Raw genomic sequence first — 16,022 nt, 5'->3', positions numbered from 1 at the left:
GTGTAATTGTGAAACACTGCCTCCCAGCATCTTTACTCTAAGGAGGGGAAAAGTAGAAGAAGAAAAAAAAAACAAAACGTGGGTTGTTGAGAAAGTAGCTGCTTAAGTGAGAATGCCATGAATACTCTTTAGCAGAGGAGGAGCTAGTTAGCCTTCGGGCAGCAGCAGCTGAAGCCCGGGCTGCTCAGGCTGACCAGCATCACACCGCTGCAGATGCTCATGATATAAAGAGCTACGTTATTCACACACGTAAAAAGCTGTCAGAGGCATTTTTATAAATGACACAATCCTTGCAAGCAAATCCACCGTGGCCTCGGGGGCCTGTGACTTGAAGAGAACTTATCTGATCTTCACGCAAAGGCGAAGGTGGGTCTCCCGAGTCCCATTTCCCCACTTCTCCATTATTAGCTCTGCCAGCCAAAGAGATATTGTGCTGTGTGACAAATGTGGAGAGGAGCACCGCGGCACAGACAGTGCGGGGGAGGTCCCTTCACCACCACCCCCCACCCGCAACCCACCTCCTCTCCCACGATCCCCAGCACCGCTACCGTGTCCTCACCGATAACCATAATTGTATTTTAAAGCCCCTGATTAAATTTCACAGTCTCCAACGATATTGTTTTGCGATGAATTCTTATGAAAAATGCTTCCCGTTAGGAGATTATGGAAGCTGTGTAGGCACTGAAGGAGGAGGCTAAACGGTGGAGGCGGTGATGACGCGTCTTTATTTCCAAAGATTCAGTGGATGCTAAATGAATCCCTGCCACCCTTCCTCTCCTCCGCCACCTCTTGCTCCACCTGTCTGTCACATTCCCCTCTTACAAACACACACAAACACCCCCTTTTCGTCTCTCCTCCACTCCTAAAACACACCCACAGGCATAGACAGCAGTCACGATGAGGGAAACTATCAGAGACACTCGAAAACCTTGAAAATGAAAAGCGTTCTTCTGTCAATCTCTAAACTTTGCGACATTATTTGATATCTAAGTGTCACTCGATCTCTTATTCTTTTTAGAGGTGACACAAAATGCAATCAGAGCGAATGAGAAGCCAGTAAATTCAATAATGGAGGCAAATGGAAATGGAACTGGAGACTCTGCACTTAAGGCGGGATGGGCTCACGGCCCTAATAAGCCCTCTTCTGTCACCGCTTCCCTGCATCTAAATTAACCAGAGGCCCTCCAATCAGAGCGGGCAAACAAAAGAGCCAGCCAAAGAGATGAGAGCGCCGCTGAATACTAATCGCCATAACGAGTGGTCGGCAGTGATCAACACGGGGCGGCGGGGGGGGTGTGTGTGTTTGTGAGAGTCTTAGCGGAGAATTGTCAGACCCGCCAAAATGGCCGCTTTATAAATAGTTCAACTTTCCCATTAAGAGTTGGGAAATGGAGATAGTTTGGCTTGAAAATCGCAGTTTTTTTTTTAGCGCAAATTTTCATGGATTACGGGAAAAAAAGGCTCCACCTAGTGGTTACATTTTCTACGTTCCTGCGTGTGACACCACGAGCAACTTTTGTTCAGTTACTCCGTGAGCCAACATATCCCGACACTTCCTGTCACTACTGGAAGCTCGAGCAGAGGTTCTCAACCTGGGATTTAATATTCTGTTTGTGGACAAAAAAGTGGGCGGGGCCAAGTCTGTGTGAAGTTCTTGCTTTTTGACTTTCACATTTTGTGCAGTTGCTGAATTCTTTTGCGCATTTTTGTGCCCTACGCAAGGAAGATTTCAGCCTCCAAAAACTGGTTCCGCTCCTGGAAAACATCGTTCTTTCCCTTTCTTGAATAGGAAACGTATCACTTTTAGTCAGGCCGGTCAGCGCTCGAGCCCTAATAAGAAGCCTGTCACAAAGTCAACAAATGGAAGTCTTGTGCTTTTGAAGTTACCCACAAAACCAGAAGTCAAGGCAGTCACTCATCAAATAAATTGCAGCCCAACAGCACAAGCAGCAGTAGAATTGTGGCCTCATGTTGTTTTTCTACCGTGATAGGTTGCACTGGAGTTAGCTTGACACTCGCTGCTCTGTTATTGTGCTGGAAATAGTGTTTTGGTACAATTGCCCAAGCTAAGAACATCAAACTAAAATTTAGAGGGCGCTATGAATGGACGGTGGGGGAGCCATCAAGACAGTAAAACTGCTGAGAAGCTTAGCTCGTAACATGAAATGTAGCCTATTATTAAATGTCAACTCTTGAGCCAGAAAAGCAGGGAAAAAATAAAAGGTTCCTTTAGAACCTTAATGTGTGTGTGTGTGTGTGTGTGTGTGTGTGTGTGTGTGTGTGAGTGTGTGTGTGCTTAAACACCTGCGGTGCACCGGCGTACACACACAAACACACGCTGCTCATCTCACACGTTTTGTAATTCAAATCAGACTCATTACCTCTTTTCACGGAGCAAAAATATGCAAGAAGTGTTGAAAACGGAGCTAACCCTCTGCATTAAAATTGACACTTACAATGGGCTAAATGGGCAATTTGTCATTTTCTGGCACAGAGCTGCACCACTCATCCCTTCACTTGGGTAATTTGGGACACACCGACACAGGCACACATACACCAGCAAATCAGCTATGACCAGTAAATTGCCTCCATCTGGTTCTACAGTATATTTAGTGAGGGCTTCGGTGAGCCAGACAGTCGCGTCTTTCTCTCACTGCCTTTTGGCTTCTAGCACTTCCAGATACTTCCAGACGCGCGGCGGCGGGTTCAAGTATGCCGCAGATGTCGAGAGGCGCCCCCCCCCCCCCTGGACACCACAAGGCAAAGTCAAGCAGGGACTTTTCATTTCAAAGACTACAAACATGTCAGGATGGAAGCACGTGACCTGAGACAGGAAGTTTGAATTCCTGCAGGTTAAAAACTGGAAATGAAACGCAGGCTTTTTTTTCTTTTTTTTTTGGTTGCTTGCATTTACTATCCAGTCGGTTTCTTTGGAGGGAAGTCGCACTTCTAATTTTTCAAAATAAAAGTGGAATCAAATGTTTGAAACACAATATTGTGACATCTTTTTACACAGCATAAACTCATGAGGACATCCCTCCTCATTTGTTGTCTTGGGTCCATTTTTGACGCGACAAACGAGCTGGAATGCAGCATTTTACCTTTTTTTAGGAATAATATCTTTGACCGTAACATGCTTTTCAAGCTCAACTCCGACTGAATTGTGTTCACCAGGATTCTGCTGACGGGAGCTAGAGCAGAGAAATGCTCCTGCCTGCTGCCAAGTCAACCTGATCCCACTGTCAACAAACGTCAGATGTAGCAGAGGAAACGGAGCTTCATCTCCTGTGTTTGTTTGACCTTTATTGCCTCTAAGTCACCATCCTTCGCTCGACTTCAGTTCCTGCGTTCATGCCGCTCGCTTCACTTGTGCTTTCCCTCACATTTGTTTCCAGCACAGCAGGAATAAAACTCTGGTGTTCCTCCCTGTTCGTCGTAAGCTGTGCAACATATATCCATGTAGCAGGAGCAGCGTGTATTTGCTCAGCTGTGCCACTGCTAGCGTGCTGACTCTCAAACTCAGCTGAAACTACAGATTAGCATTTCAAAAAAGCTCAACTTCCACTCCCCGGATCAGTGCTTAGCTCGCTCGCTTGCTTGGCGGCTGGCAGGCTGGCAAGCTGGCGGGGAGAGAAAAGTTACTGTGTATTGACTGATTGTATCTTGGCGCGTCATGAGCTGCTGCGGTGTTTCAGGTAGATTACAGAGCCGCTGCGACACGTGTGGACAATCTAAAACTTCAAAGGTTGTCAGGGTTGTGTTAATCATAGTTTTCCTGCTCACTGGGGGTTCTTTCAGGTGTGCCGAGGGTCAGCGTGCCTACCTCGCACAGCGTGCCAGCATGTGGAAGTGAACCCTTACATCAAAGAACAGAGCGCAGGGCAGCCGACACGCTGCCCCGGGGGACTATTACCATTCCATTAGAGATAATTCTGCCCTCCTTGCAGACGTGCCACAGCCGCTAATGGAGACAACCCCCAAGCCCCTTGGGGATCCTCGTCAAAGGATTTGAACAAAAACAGCAACGGCAGCAGTGCTGACACCCCGACATGGATAAAACTGCCATAATGACTTCTAGGAGCAAGGGGGTGAATAAAAGAGGAAATTGGCAATAAAGCAGCGAGGCAGACATGACATCTCAGTGTGTGTCTGCATGTCAATGAATGTCACCTGTTCTGCTGGAGAGGAGCAACAGGTGGCGGATTATCCCGGTTATTTTGGCTGAGGTTTCTTCCCTCCAGGTGAGGAGCCAGCTGAGGAGACGACTCCCCCGGCAGCCCGAGCAGGTCGAGCCGCTGCACTCCGTTACATGATGCCAGAGCGGCTCTTTTTGTTTGTTTGTTGAGAAAAAGAAATGTTTAATACTCCAAAAAAAAAAGGGAAAAAAAGGGGGGGGGTGAAGATGAAAGAAAAAAAAACTTTATCAGACTGAAGGGCTCGCTCGCTTTGCAAATCCACAACTGCAGCGTTTTCTGGGGTAGCGAAGCAGCGTTTGAAGCTGGGAGATATGTTTTAATCATTCCGCGCCTTAATGATGACACTGGATTCATTATTTATGGGCCCCATCCCTCTACTCTCCCTCTCCCTCACAACAGTCCGGCGTAGGAGCGGGTATTAGCATTAGCCGCTTTTGCTTTATTTGATCTTTGCGTAATTATACCAGTTTTTGGAGATCACACCACATGCTTTATGTTAAGTAAAGAGGCACTGGAAGTAGATCTTTTTTTTTTGCTATACAAATTCCAAACACAATTACATCAAACCCCCCCCCCCCCACCCCATCACCCGCCTCCCATTTCTTTGACTCTCATCTCTAGTTGTAATATAAATAATCCGAATGATCATTCCCAGTGTAGATTACATTCATCCCCAGTTCAAATTTGAACTAAGTGGGTTAAAAGTGCAGGCACGCTCATCTTCATGTGAGCTTCAGTGCTGCAGGATTCCGCGTTCAGGTGTGTCTGTGTGTGTGTGTGTGTCTGTGTGTGTGTGCGCGCACGCCTTCTATCAATAAGCATAGGATGTAATATCTTTGATGTCCTGGATCTTTGTACTCTACATTGAAGGGATTTACCCTGTAAAGTTCAAATGCAGCCTTTATGACACTTGTGAGAGAAATTTTCATTTCCTCAGAATCTCAAAATAAAAGAAAAGACGGCTTCTGATGTTTAATGTGGAAATCTTCACCTGCTAATTTCACTTCATCACGAGTCAATCACGCGACGAATGAGTCTGCAACTCCTAGACTGCACCGGACGTCCATTCACTAGGAGTTCAACAGTACACCACGTGTTTGAGTCCTTGCAGTAATACTCGATTCTTTACTCTGGTGATCGAAATACACCCAAACCCTCCGTGTCTGAATCACTACAGTGGTGTAAATATCGCTGTTGTTGTCTCAGCCACCCTGATTCTCTCCATTCGTCTGGTGTTTTGCCAATTCAGCAAAGCAGACAGATTCGAACGCGTGTGAATCAATAGCGGCGCTGTAGAGAATGAGAACGCGCGCGAGGTTAATGATAATGACGTCAATTCATCAATTCACCCCAGCAGCATCTGCTGCTGCTAACTTGACCTGAGAGATGCAATTAGTGACAGCAGCAGGAAATTATTAGCTTTAAATGATGGGATGTTTGGGTTGCTGCCAGGTCAGGAAACCAGGCCGGGGCTCCCAGCGGGACTCCAGACCTGCAGGTGAGGGGACGCCGTCCAAATGCGGCTCTGCAGATTTCATCCGAATGTGGTATGACCATCGGGGAGAGAAAGGCTCGACAGTGCTTGCAGAAGTTGAAGCGATGACGTGACACCTGGGCTCCGGTGGAGGTTATTAGCGCTGCATGTCAGGCGTGCAGCGTTCACGTGTGTTGTCTTTATGTTATTCAGACTTAGAAGGAGCTGCAGCGGCATCACGGGATGATCCTCAACACGCGGTATCACAGGAGTTTCTCAAACACAGATTACCATGTATCCCGTCCACGGTCGGCTGCTGCGCGTCTACCGACTCTGCAGGCTCCTGCGGACTCCCGCTGCGTGGAACATCCACAGAGGGATGAAGCAGCGGTGAAGCTGAGGTTCATGCGTTGTGTGCGGAGAGAACGTTCCCCCGCTAGAAATGCCAGAGGTGCAAAAAAAAGAATTCTAACTATCATACATGTGGCTTCCCGTGAACCATTAGGGAGTGAGAACAATTTGCACCCAACTGCGTGCTTATTATCTCTTTTCATTTAGTCACAGACGGGTGAGGCGTCGAGGAGGGACAGCGCTGATTGGTGTGCGTGTTCGGATGTATCTTAATTGCAGCGTTGTGGGATGTGAACTGGGGATGGAGCGGGAGGAGTTCACCTCGGAGGAGTTTCAAGAAAGTTTCAAGACTGGAAGAAGGAGATGTAGATTATACATCCTGGGTATAAATTATGGAGGGGACACCTTCCTGTACTTTCCTCTGCCGTGAGTTACATCACGATGCGTTTTTCTCAGGGTTGTTGGTCAGTTCATAACGCAGACACCAGTAAGTAGATCTTACGAAACTCACCGATTATGCAACATTTTCATTTTAGAAACCAAAGTTCAGGCAGCGGTGGATGCATTCGTGCTTCAGTCCAGGTCTGCCTGACGTTGCTGCTGGTTTGTCTCCAGCTGCTCACGCACCCAAGCTGGGTCTCCTGAGACTAAATTAATATAAAGAGTGTGAGTCGATGAAATGGCTCAAAAAAGAGAAAACTCACCATTCATTCGATCCATGTTTTGAGTTTAGAGTGTTAAAAATGAACGTGAATACCTGGGTTAATTTTCTTTAAAGCAAGAACTCCAGTATTTCAACTCGGTGGAGTAATATTATTACCATAATAATATCTGAACGGGCACGCACGATCGATCTGAGGAGCCCAGTGGCGCTCAAGTGTTGTTCTTCACAAACAACATAAAACATGGAGGCAAAAAGTTATTTTTCAAATTTATAATGTTGATATGCATTTCTTCGTATGTACAAAATGTGGATATTTCCGAAAACTTGTGTTTCCACAGATGATATCAGTGGGCCACATCATTAGAGAAGCATTAGTATCTACTGGTGTGTTTTTGTCCAGCACTAGCGAATTAAGGGGAAATACAGGAAGCAAACTAAACCTTTCCTTGATATGAGTTATTTGCAGTAAAATAACAGCCAGTCTGCAGTGAAATAGCAGCCATTAGTACAGACGGAGGTAGTGAAACAAACACGAGTTGGCTCACGTCGGTCAGGCGAGGATAAAGGTTCACTCTAGCCTCGCTCTGCTAGCAGGAGGGGTCAGAATGAAAGACTCCTCTATCACCGACTCCATAAAATGCTGCTTATTACACTAAATCTGCCGTGTACTTTAGCGTGGATCACTGTTAGATCTCCCACCATCAATCCCCCAAAACACTTTGGCAAAGGCATCAAAGACCGAGGATGGATTTCTTCTCATCGACGTACAAACCAGATTTGTTGAACATTTGCTGCATTGGTGCTCCAACAGGGTGGTTCAGCACTGGAAGATGCACGACTTTTGTTGTACACTATAAAAATGAATCTCCTGAGGAATGTTTTGACACAGAATGGCCTGCAGTGCTAACTCACAGGATAGATGCAGGATAAATTGCGATGCCCACAGGAGAGAAGTGTAAAGCAGGCGGATCGATGTCAGAGACGACGCCTCAGGCAAAGTGCAACAAAGGGAGATTCAGCAACAGGCATCCTGGTGGCTTGGCAGTTTAGGGCAATCTGAGCGTCCCTGGGTGGGTTAGTTATCCTATCTCTGCTTCACGCTCTGGCACTGCAATATTAACCCTAATGGTGCAAGCCATTCTTAACAAATTACATCTTGGTAGGAGGATTTGTTTTTGTTCTTTGGCTCTACAGTAGAGGACATACGTGCCAGGAATAAAAAGAGCTCCCAGAGATTATTTTTGCTCCATTCATGCTGGAAGAGCAGTGCCCTGCTTTTTGTTTTGTTTGGGGTGTTTTTTTTCCACCACAAAGAAATCCAGCCAATTTACTCCAAAGTCTGACCAGATGAATGTCAAACAAAATGGCACATTGAGACTTGAGTCCTATTTTCTCTCTCGTTAACAAACATTTGGTAAGCTGACAAATTAACAAGGTGGAGGAATACTGGCGCAGTTCTCCACTGTGGTTTGCCTCCAAGTCCAATGTCCTTTTCTTTAATTCCCTCATCATGTTCAGAATGAGATGTTCAAACATTCAGTACATCCCCTCAAGTGCTGACGGCGCCTCACACAGCAGCCTTAAATATCTTTTCTTGGGTTTCATTACGGATTTTCATCCCGTATCACTCGGCACAGTAGGATAAAAAAGAAAAAGAATGACCCTGAGCGAGAACTCCAGTGTTCCTCCTCAGATTGGATGTGACAGTTGTCCCTCGGCCAGCGCTCCTCAATCAACGACTCGGGTTTCTCTCCCCCAGCGATGCTAATGCCGCCACCAAGAAAACACACCTGACTCCTGGTGCGCTGGATGTCACTTTTAACAGTCGGACTGCCGATGAGATTTTCGAAAAGACGCTGGGACAGGTTCTCATTGGAAAAGATGTATGATTATGATGTATGATTGTGATTCTGACTGATGTTACGAGGTCAATCCGTCGCTGAGTAACACCAAAATGGCAGAGATTCACTGATGCCGAGGTCACGACCGCAAGATAAAGTTAACAGCCAAAACGCTCAGCACAACACAGCCCGCGCTCATGAGGCGAAGAGAGAAGCTGCTCCATAAAACAGTTGGAAAAACTAAGAAATAAGCCTTACTTTGAGAACGTAAACAGCAATTTAATTAACAGGAAAATAGGACTTTTCACAGACATTTGATCCTTTTGTGCAGCAACAAACACAATTAATTTGCCAGGGAAGCGTGCATGTAGAAACTTGAGTCGTAATTTTGTGACTTAATTAAAAAGGCCCTTTTTAAATATGTATACGGGAGTAAAAACAAGCTTGAAACGTATTCGACATGAAAAAATAAATCCATAATTCAGTAAAAATACAACACAATTCAACTCGTGAGCAAGTTTAAATTGCTAAAATCGATACAGTGAGGAGTGCCGACTGACCTGTGAGGTTGCGCAGGCCCAGCTGCCTCAGGCCGTAGTAGCCATCCCGCCGGTAGTTGAGGAAGATGGCGAGCGAGAAGTGATCTTCGTACAGTTTGGTGCCTCTGATTATCCGCAGGTTCTCCAGCGGCAGGTAGTCGAACTGGTTCAGAGCCACCAACACGTAGCCGGTCACCTCTCGGATGGACTGCACGGAGACACAGAGGAAAGCACAGGAAGACACCAATCATTAAAATAACGACAACAAAAAAACGTGGAAAAACGGGCGTTTTTATGGAGATGTCAGCACACGTGCCGCTGTTCTCCTGCAAACAAAACCAGGAGTCGTTCACGAGATCCCACGACAGTCACCAGCCATTTTTCCTTGCAACAAGGCTGGGAGTCTTCGGCAAGATGAGCGGACATTTGCAGTCCAGCTCCTGGTGAGGGAATGTCTTGTTTTTAGGGAGACATCAGGACAATCGTCGCCCTTTTGTTTGGCCTCAGAACGGGCGTTTTTAGCAAGATGCTTGGATATTCGCAGTTTTTTTCACTTCCTGTTAGAACCACTTGTTTTGAGGAGGATGCCGGGGATATAAAAATATCTCATATAGGGGCATGTGCTGCAGTTATGAAAGCGGCACAAACCGGATGTTCTCAGCAACACGGCTTTGCCTACCACGAACACCACTGATGTCACATTTTCACGGAGGAAACTAAAGCTCACAAACTGAATTGTCAGAGGAATCCTAGAGTTTGTGATTCCACATAGTAACGCCACTCAGAGGCTTCGCGACCGACTCCTCCATTTCCACTCCCTTTTTATTTAGCGGCGTCTGCCTGTTGAAATGCACTTAAGCTGGTAATGCATTCCTCTCATTTGGTGTGCACCGAGCATGCTATTTGCATTTTGAAATGTCAAGCACATGAAAAATTTGGACACACAGTCCAAAATGATTAAAATGTCAGCTCAATTGCAGACTGATTACACTTCCACACAGTCTTTAAAGGTTTGATAAGAGAGTTCACAGCTGCACGTGACATTGCTGGAGGCATTACGTAGATAGCACAATGGCGTGCTTCAAAAAAAAAAAAAATAGTAGTAGTACAATATGTTGTGTATTGTTCTTGATTTATGCAGTACTTTATTTCATTTCAGAATGTTGAACTGTCAGTGCTCCACGCAGGGACTCAACACTCCTCATTCCCTGAACGACAGAGAAGTCTCATCGTGAGTCAAACGACCTTCTTGGCTGATTACACGTGTGTTTTCTACCTGATGAGGCAAATTGCAAAGCCAGGTTGAAGGATGGAACCAAGGAAAGAATATTTGGATTATTTTCATTTTAATTATACTGAAAAGGTGTTTATCAGCATCTTGGAGTCACCTCTAAATAAATTGGGAGGCAAATAAATGGTTCCTAGCGCTAACTGCTATCATATCAACGGATAATAGCCCTTCAGAAACCAGAGTGAAAACTCTATCCAGCTGAGAGCTCTGCCAGTCAATGTGACGGCCAATCAAATCATCACATTATACTGGATTTTAACTTCATACGTGTGTGTGTGAGTGTGTGTCATGACAGCTCAAACACACATGCAACAGCTGGTAAATACCACACTAACACCACTGTCAAGCCTAATTAGAATTTAAAATATGTGTGTGTGTGTGTGTGTGTGTGTGTGTGTGTGTGCGTGCGTGCGTGCGCAGCAGACTTTCTTCCTGTGGCTTTTTCATTTTTTGAGATCTCTTTGTTTTCTACACAGTTGTGTCATTTTTTTTAAATCTGTTCTCTTGATACACAGTTCTAACAGCTCCTCACCTCTTCTTCTTCTTTTTTCTTTTTTATTCCTGTCTGGGGTGTCATCACCATGAGACCACCACTCATGCAGAGACTGGCATTCAAGACAAAACGGCGCGAAGAAAACAAAGGAGCGGGAAGGCGCCGTGCCCACAGGCTGGTGGATTTCCATCCGGCCACCTCCAGCTTGATTTAGAACATGTTTTTCACCGAGTTAAGAGCTGGTGAGGAGTGTTTCCATCCTGATTCAGCCTGATGTACCAGACAAACAAACTGCAGAATGCTAACAAGCTACATGCTAAACTATGCTTCTTCCTGTGGGAGTCCACCACAGGTTGTTGTTCTCCAAAAAGAATCGACTCCCACTCTTCTGCCCTTGGCTGTTCCTGGGACTGAAATGCACCACATCCAATCAGCCGAACCTGTGTTTTCACCACAGTGCAAAACATGGTCAGAATTCAGCTACAATGAAGAGAAAGTTCATTTTCAAGTCGCCCCCTGCTGGCCAGGAGAAAGAACACTGGTTTGAAGCACTTGGCTTCACTTCGCAGACTCAAAAGTCACGTCTTCTTCTTCACGAGCGCAGCTGAAAAGTGGCAACAACAAAACTTTTTTACATTTCAAACGCTGACGTGCCGTCACATCCGGCACATTCTCATAAACTCTAATTAAACAGTGACCTCTCCTTTGAGCACAATTGAAATATCCAGCGACAAGCCATGAAGGGACGTCCTAATGACCAGAGACAGGCCAGTAATGATGTGGGTGATTGGTTAGGAGGGGGGAGGGGATGAGTAATGCGGGGTTTGATTGGCTGCTGACCCCTGGGTGACACTTTTGGAGACTGACAGTTAGGACACGGTGTGCGAAGAGGCTGCGTTTCAGGATAATAGCAGGTAACCGAGATTAGCTGCTATACTGAGCGCTCAGCAAACACCACGCGCACCTGCCAAGTTGGCCTATTGTAGCGCTAACACAATGGGAAGGAAACAGACAGTAGAGGTGCTTATTAGCAAGATTACAATGTGTCAATCACCTGAAGAGAGGAAGAACAACATAATAAAAGAGCAGTATCAATTTCAGCACAGGCTTTGATTAGCATACTTATTGCAAAAAGGGTTCCTATTGTGAGCTACTCCGCCGCCTGTCAAAAACTCCTTGGCGAAATCATTTTTATGTCAAATATGTTTTGTGAGAATTATTTATGTGAACAATTTGTGCAACTCAGCCTCTAAAACACACAGACATGCACAGAAGAATCGTTCTTCTCCCCGGAGCTTGCTGCTGCAGCCTCGTGGTTGCGAGTCGTGCCATTTCATCACTCTGACCCCAGCGCGACCCCGTGTTTACTGCTAGGGGCCAGGGTGTCTTGCGAGCTCACCCTGCTATCATTAACTCTGCCGTCACCCCCAGGTGCCTGCCAGGGGTGCTACGGGGAGGCTGCTTTGCAACCCGACCCAGCTGTGGGCACGCAATCGGCTGCTGGCAGACTCCACAGAGCTTCCACTGTGCCCCCTTCTCCCTGCCAGCCTCCGGGACCCGCTGGCAAAACCAAAGAAAAACTGTTTCCCTGTTGCTTAGCAACCACAGGAAAAGCCTTCCAGCGGGAGCGAGGGAGAGCAACAAGGGAAAGAGCAAGAAAGAACTAAAAAAAAAAAACCCAGAAAGGATTTTTTTGTTGTAAATTACCTAATTAAATTAAAGGATTACTCTGACATTTCTCAGTAATTTTCTTTTGCTTCGACCTATTTAATTCCTTTCCTTTGCCATTTTTTCCCCCTGAAAGCCTTCTAGATCAATATTTATCTGCATTCCTCTTTGCTGGAAGCAGGAGAAAGCAGGGAGATGAGGAGGAGGAGGGAGGGAGGTCCGGAGGGAAGTAAACACAAGCACCTGCATTTCCCCTCCTGCTGCATCAACCGCGCTCTGTTCCAGAAACACAAAAGATGAAGGATGCTACTCGGAGAACCTGCCCACCGCTGCCTTGTGGGCGATGTGCTTGGATTTAACAAGGTGGACAGTGGACACATAAACTGCTGTTTTTCACTTGTATTCTTTAAAATATACACACTTAGTGAGGTGAGATCGGTAGCAACAAGGTGCTCCAGTTCTTCATGTCTTTCCCCTCAAATGGCTCTTAGCTCTTTAAATTTGAGATTACGACGCCGTCTTAAACCAATTTTGATGCCTGTGGTGGACCCGTGTGTATTACCACAGGCCTCAAATATGCTAACTCCTCTCACCTACGCCCAAAAAGAAAACTCCGCCACCAGGCACAGACAGGTCAACTACCCAAGATGCATTGAAAGTTTAACATTTCCTCTAGCACTTTTTTCCCCCTCCATCAATCGCAAGCAATTAGTGACCTAGCACGCAGCGCTACGTCAAAAATAGTCCTGACAGGCTTGTCTTCCCCAGAGCGAAATGTGAATTTCACATCCAGCTAAATTGTTCTCTGCGTCTCACACTGAGGCCAGAGATGAGAAGCTAAATGTGTTTACTTCACACAACGTGACACGATCTTCCTCTCTCAGGGTAGAAGGAGCTCGTGCCATCCAGGAAACATAACAGGCAGAAGCGCGAGCACCTCCCAACTCCTCTGCTCATCTTTTTAGCGTCTGACAATATGGAGGCACTCCAGCCTGTTGGAAGGTTTCATCTCGCCAATAAACGGAGACCTTTTTACCTGCTCTGCACATTTCATCATTCGGCTGTATGAAAAAAAAAAAAGATTAATTATCGATGCAAAATGTACAGGCTTTGGCAAAGTAGCATCGAGGAACCTCCACTTTTAACACAAATACAACTTAGCACACACTTATGAAAGCTAATCTACCAGAATGCACAATGTTTTTAGGCTAATAGCCTGCACGATAATTTATTCAGCCATGCAGTGATGGATTTGCATCTCCTAACAGTCGCCTGTGGGCTTCAGAAAGAACATAATTTAATAAAGCTTTTCACTTCCTCAGCACTCGCCGTCTGTATCTATATTTTTATGATTCACCTGTAATGTCACAGAGTGAAATTAACATTTGTGTGGGTTTTCCAAGAGGGTCAAGTGTGACATGATCAAAGAGGAGCTAAATAGAGTGATAGAGGTCACGAATATGGGAAATTGGGGCCATGACTTATTATTCGAGGCCTTTAATGTGTAGAAAGCCACTCTTGCGCATGGAGTCATCCATTTCATGATAAATGCAGCAAAATGAAGAAAAGAAAGTGAAATAAAATCAACTCTTCTTTACACGAAACAGTGAATGAGAGACCGTGTGCTCGTAGACAGAGTTGGAAATGTCAAAAAGCGTCTTATTAATTTCATTTGTCACCCGTTTCTCCCTAAATGTTGAAATTTGTAGTTTGTAAATGTGCCTTTTTCTCTCACTGAGGGTTGAATCCATGCCGGTCTCGCCTTCTGCTAGCGTCCGTTTCATCAAGCTACACTGGTTTGGTTAAACTCTTAAATCAGTGAGGTGATGTTAACTCAAAGTAATGAGAAATGTAAGTCACGCTCGAGGGGGAAGGAAATGATGATAGCATGAGATAACAATATCATCCACTTCTTAGCCTGCAATGAAACAGGAAAAAATGTGTAAGTTGTTGCCGTACAGATGTAAACACAGTCGGTATCTCGAGATAATGAGACAACTAAGCTGTAATGTCAACAAAGCAGGTCTGGAAATATAACGAGGTGGTCTCACCTTCTATGTGAAGCGGCGAGTGGGAGCAGAAGTTTGAGGAAGGGGTGCAGACTGGAGGAGATATATTTTAGAGCATAATTAATAGTGCACCTGTTCCCGTCATCTGGATGAGTGAGAATGTAAATAAGGCATGAGAAGGAGGAAGAAAGGGGAGAAGGTATAATGACGCAATTATAAAGTACAAGAGTTGGGACGTATTATGGCGATCATGACTCATTTCCATACATACAGAGCACTCTGAGAGTGAGTCAAGGAGAGTGCAGTGACGCATGTCAACGGAAAGACTCTCAGCAGTTTGATCCGACCGAAGCGCACAATGTGAATCCTCCACGTGGCGGCAAAGTCAATGGGCGGGCGGGGACCTGTTTACCAATTCGCTTCAGTGAGCTCTGGAAGAGAACTCCTTCACCTCACGCGGCTGTTCGGCTGCTAAGTATGCTGAGAGCACTCGGGTGTGACATTCAGGATTTTGAGGAATCCTGTTAAAAAAAAAAAAAAAAAAAATCAAGGCCTTTGAGAAGAGGGCCATTGACTTTGAAATAAATGAAAATCCAGCCACACAAAATGTCACAGACTCACTCAGTTCTGCTATTTGTGCAGAGTCTGGCAGATATTTTTGAAAGAACATCTCAAGTTTGTTGATCATACCCTGAGGTACTCCCGGGAGATGAATCAACAGGGTGACGGGGAAGAGGGAGTGGGGCGGGGTGGGGATTTTGCTCACTTCAAATGGAAAAGCACATCAAACATGGATGGGCGAGCATTTTTGAACCCACACACCACTTTTCATGTCACAAAGCGAATTGAAACCCACTCCTTTAAGGTGTTTCAGCTTCTCCACCAGCACATTAGAGTGAGAGAAAGTCGATTTATTGCTCACCTCGATCAAAGGACTAATTGGACGGGTGTTCTGGGGGGGAAAAAAACATATCTGAGACAGTGTCCTACTGTAATTATGATCAAATGGGGAGCCATTCTAAATCCAGAGAGGTATTTTTATTCTTTATTTCCCTAATTAGACAATGAGCAAGCAAAATGGTGCAAGAGATTAAACTTCAAAGTGCAACTTCCTTTAGTAATGAACAAAATTCATTTTAATTTAGAAATATTGATGTTATAAAGGAAGTCTGGAGGAAATTAAGCCTGGGATACAGGTTCAGATCACAGTGGTGGAGCCTCTGCAAGAGCTGAATGGCAAGTTTTGGCCATTTTTGTAACAAACTCCAGTTTCAACACTGCCAGCTAGTGTTGACTTTGGTATGACACAATGGTAGTGTGTGTGTGTGTGTGTGTGTGTGTGTGTGTGTGTGTGTGTGTGTGTGTGTGTGTGTTCATAGCCAGGGGTGTGCCTCTGGCAGCATCTGTGTTACTGGCTCTCGGCGCTGATATTTATTGTCTCAGACAGCCCGACAATCTCATATAAGCCTGTTTCATGAGCGGCGTCCGCCAGGCGT

At 45.5% G+C, this 16,022-nt stretch overlaps 1 protein-coding gene across 4 annotated transcripts in view; it reads right to left on the bottom strand.

Annotated features, from left to right (window-relative positions):
* The window catches only part of LOC147272765 (receptor tyrosine-protein kinase erbB-4-like), a 202,702-nt gene that overhangs the window by 68,359 nt on the left and 118,321 nt on the right, over positions 1-16,022 (bottom strand). For all 4 annotated transcript variants that reach the window (XM_086200933.1, XM_086200942.1, XM_086200934.1 and 1 more), the window contains one exon: positions 9,087-9,273. In XM_086200933.1, coding sequence (XP_086057059.1) covers positions 9,087-9,273 — 187 coding nt within the window. The remainder of the gene's footprint in view (positions 1-9,086; positions 9,274-16,022) is intronic.

Source organism: Aulostomus chinensis, chromosome 1 (assembly GCF_037954235.1).
Source record: "Aulostomus chinensis isolate RoL2024-O1b breed Wild chromosome 1, RoL_Achi_v1.0, whole genome shotgun sequence".
Taxonomy (NCBI): domain Eukaryota; kingdom Metazoa; phylum Chordata; class Actinopteri; order Syngnathiformes; family Aulostomidae; genus Aulostomus; species Aulostomus chinensis.
The sequence above is the reverse complement of the archived record's forward strand: the minus strand, read 5'-3'. Positions and strand labels throughout refer to the sequence as shown.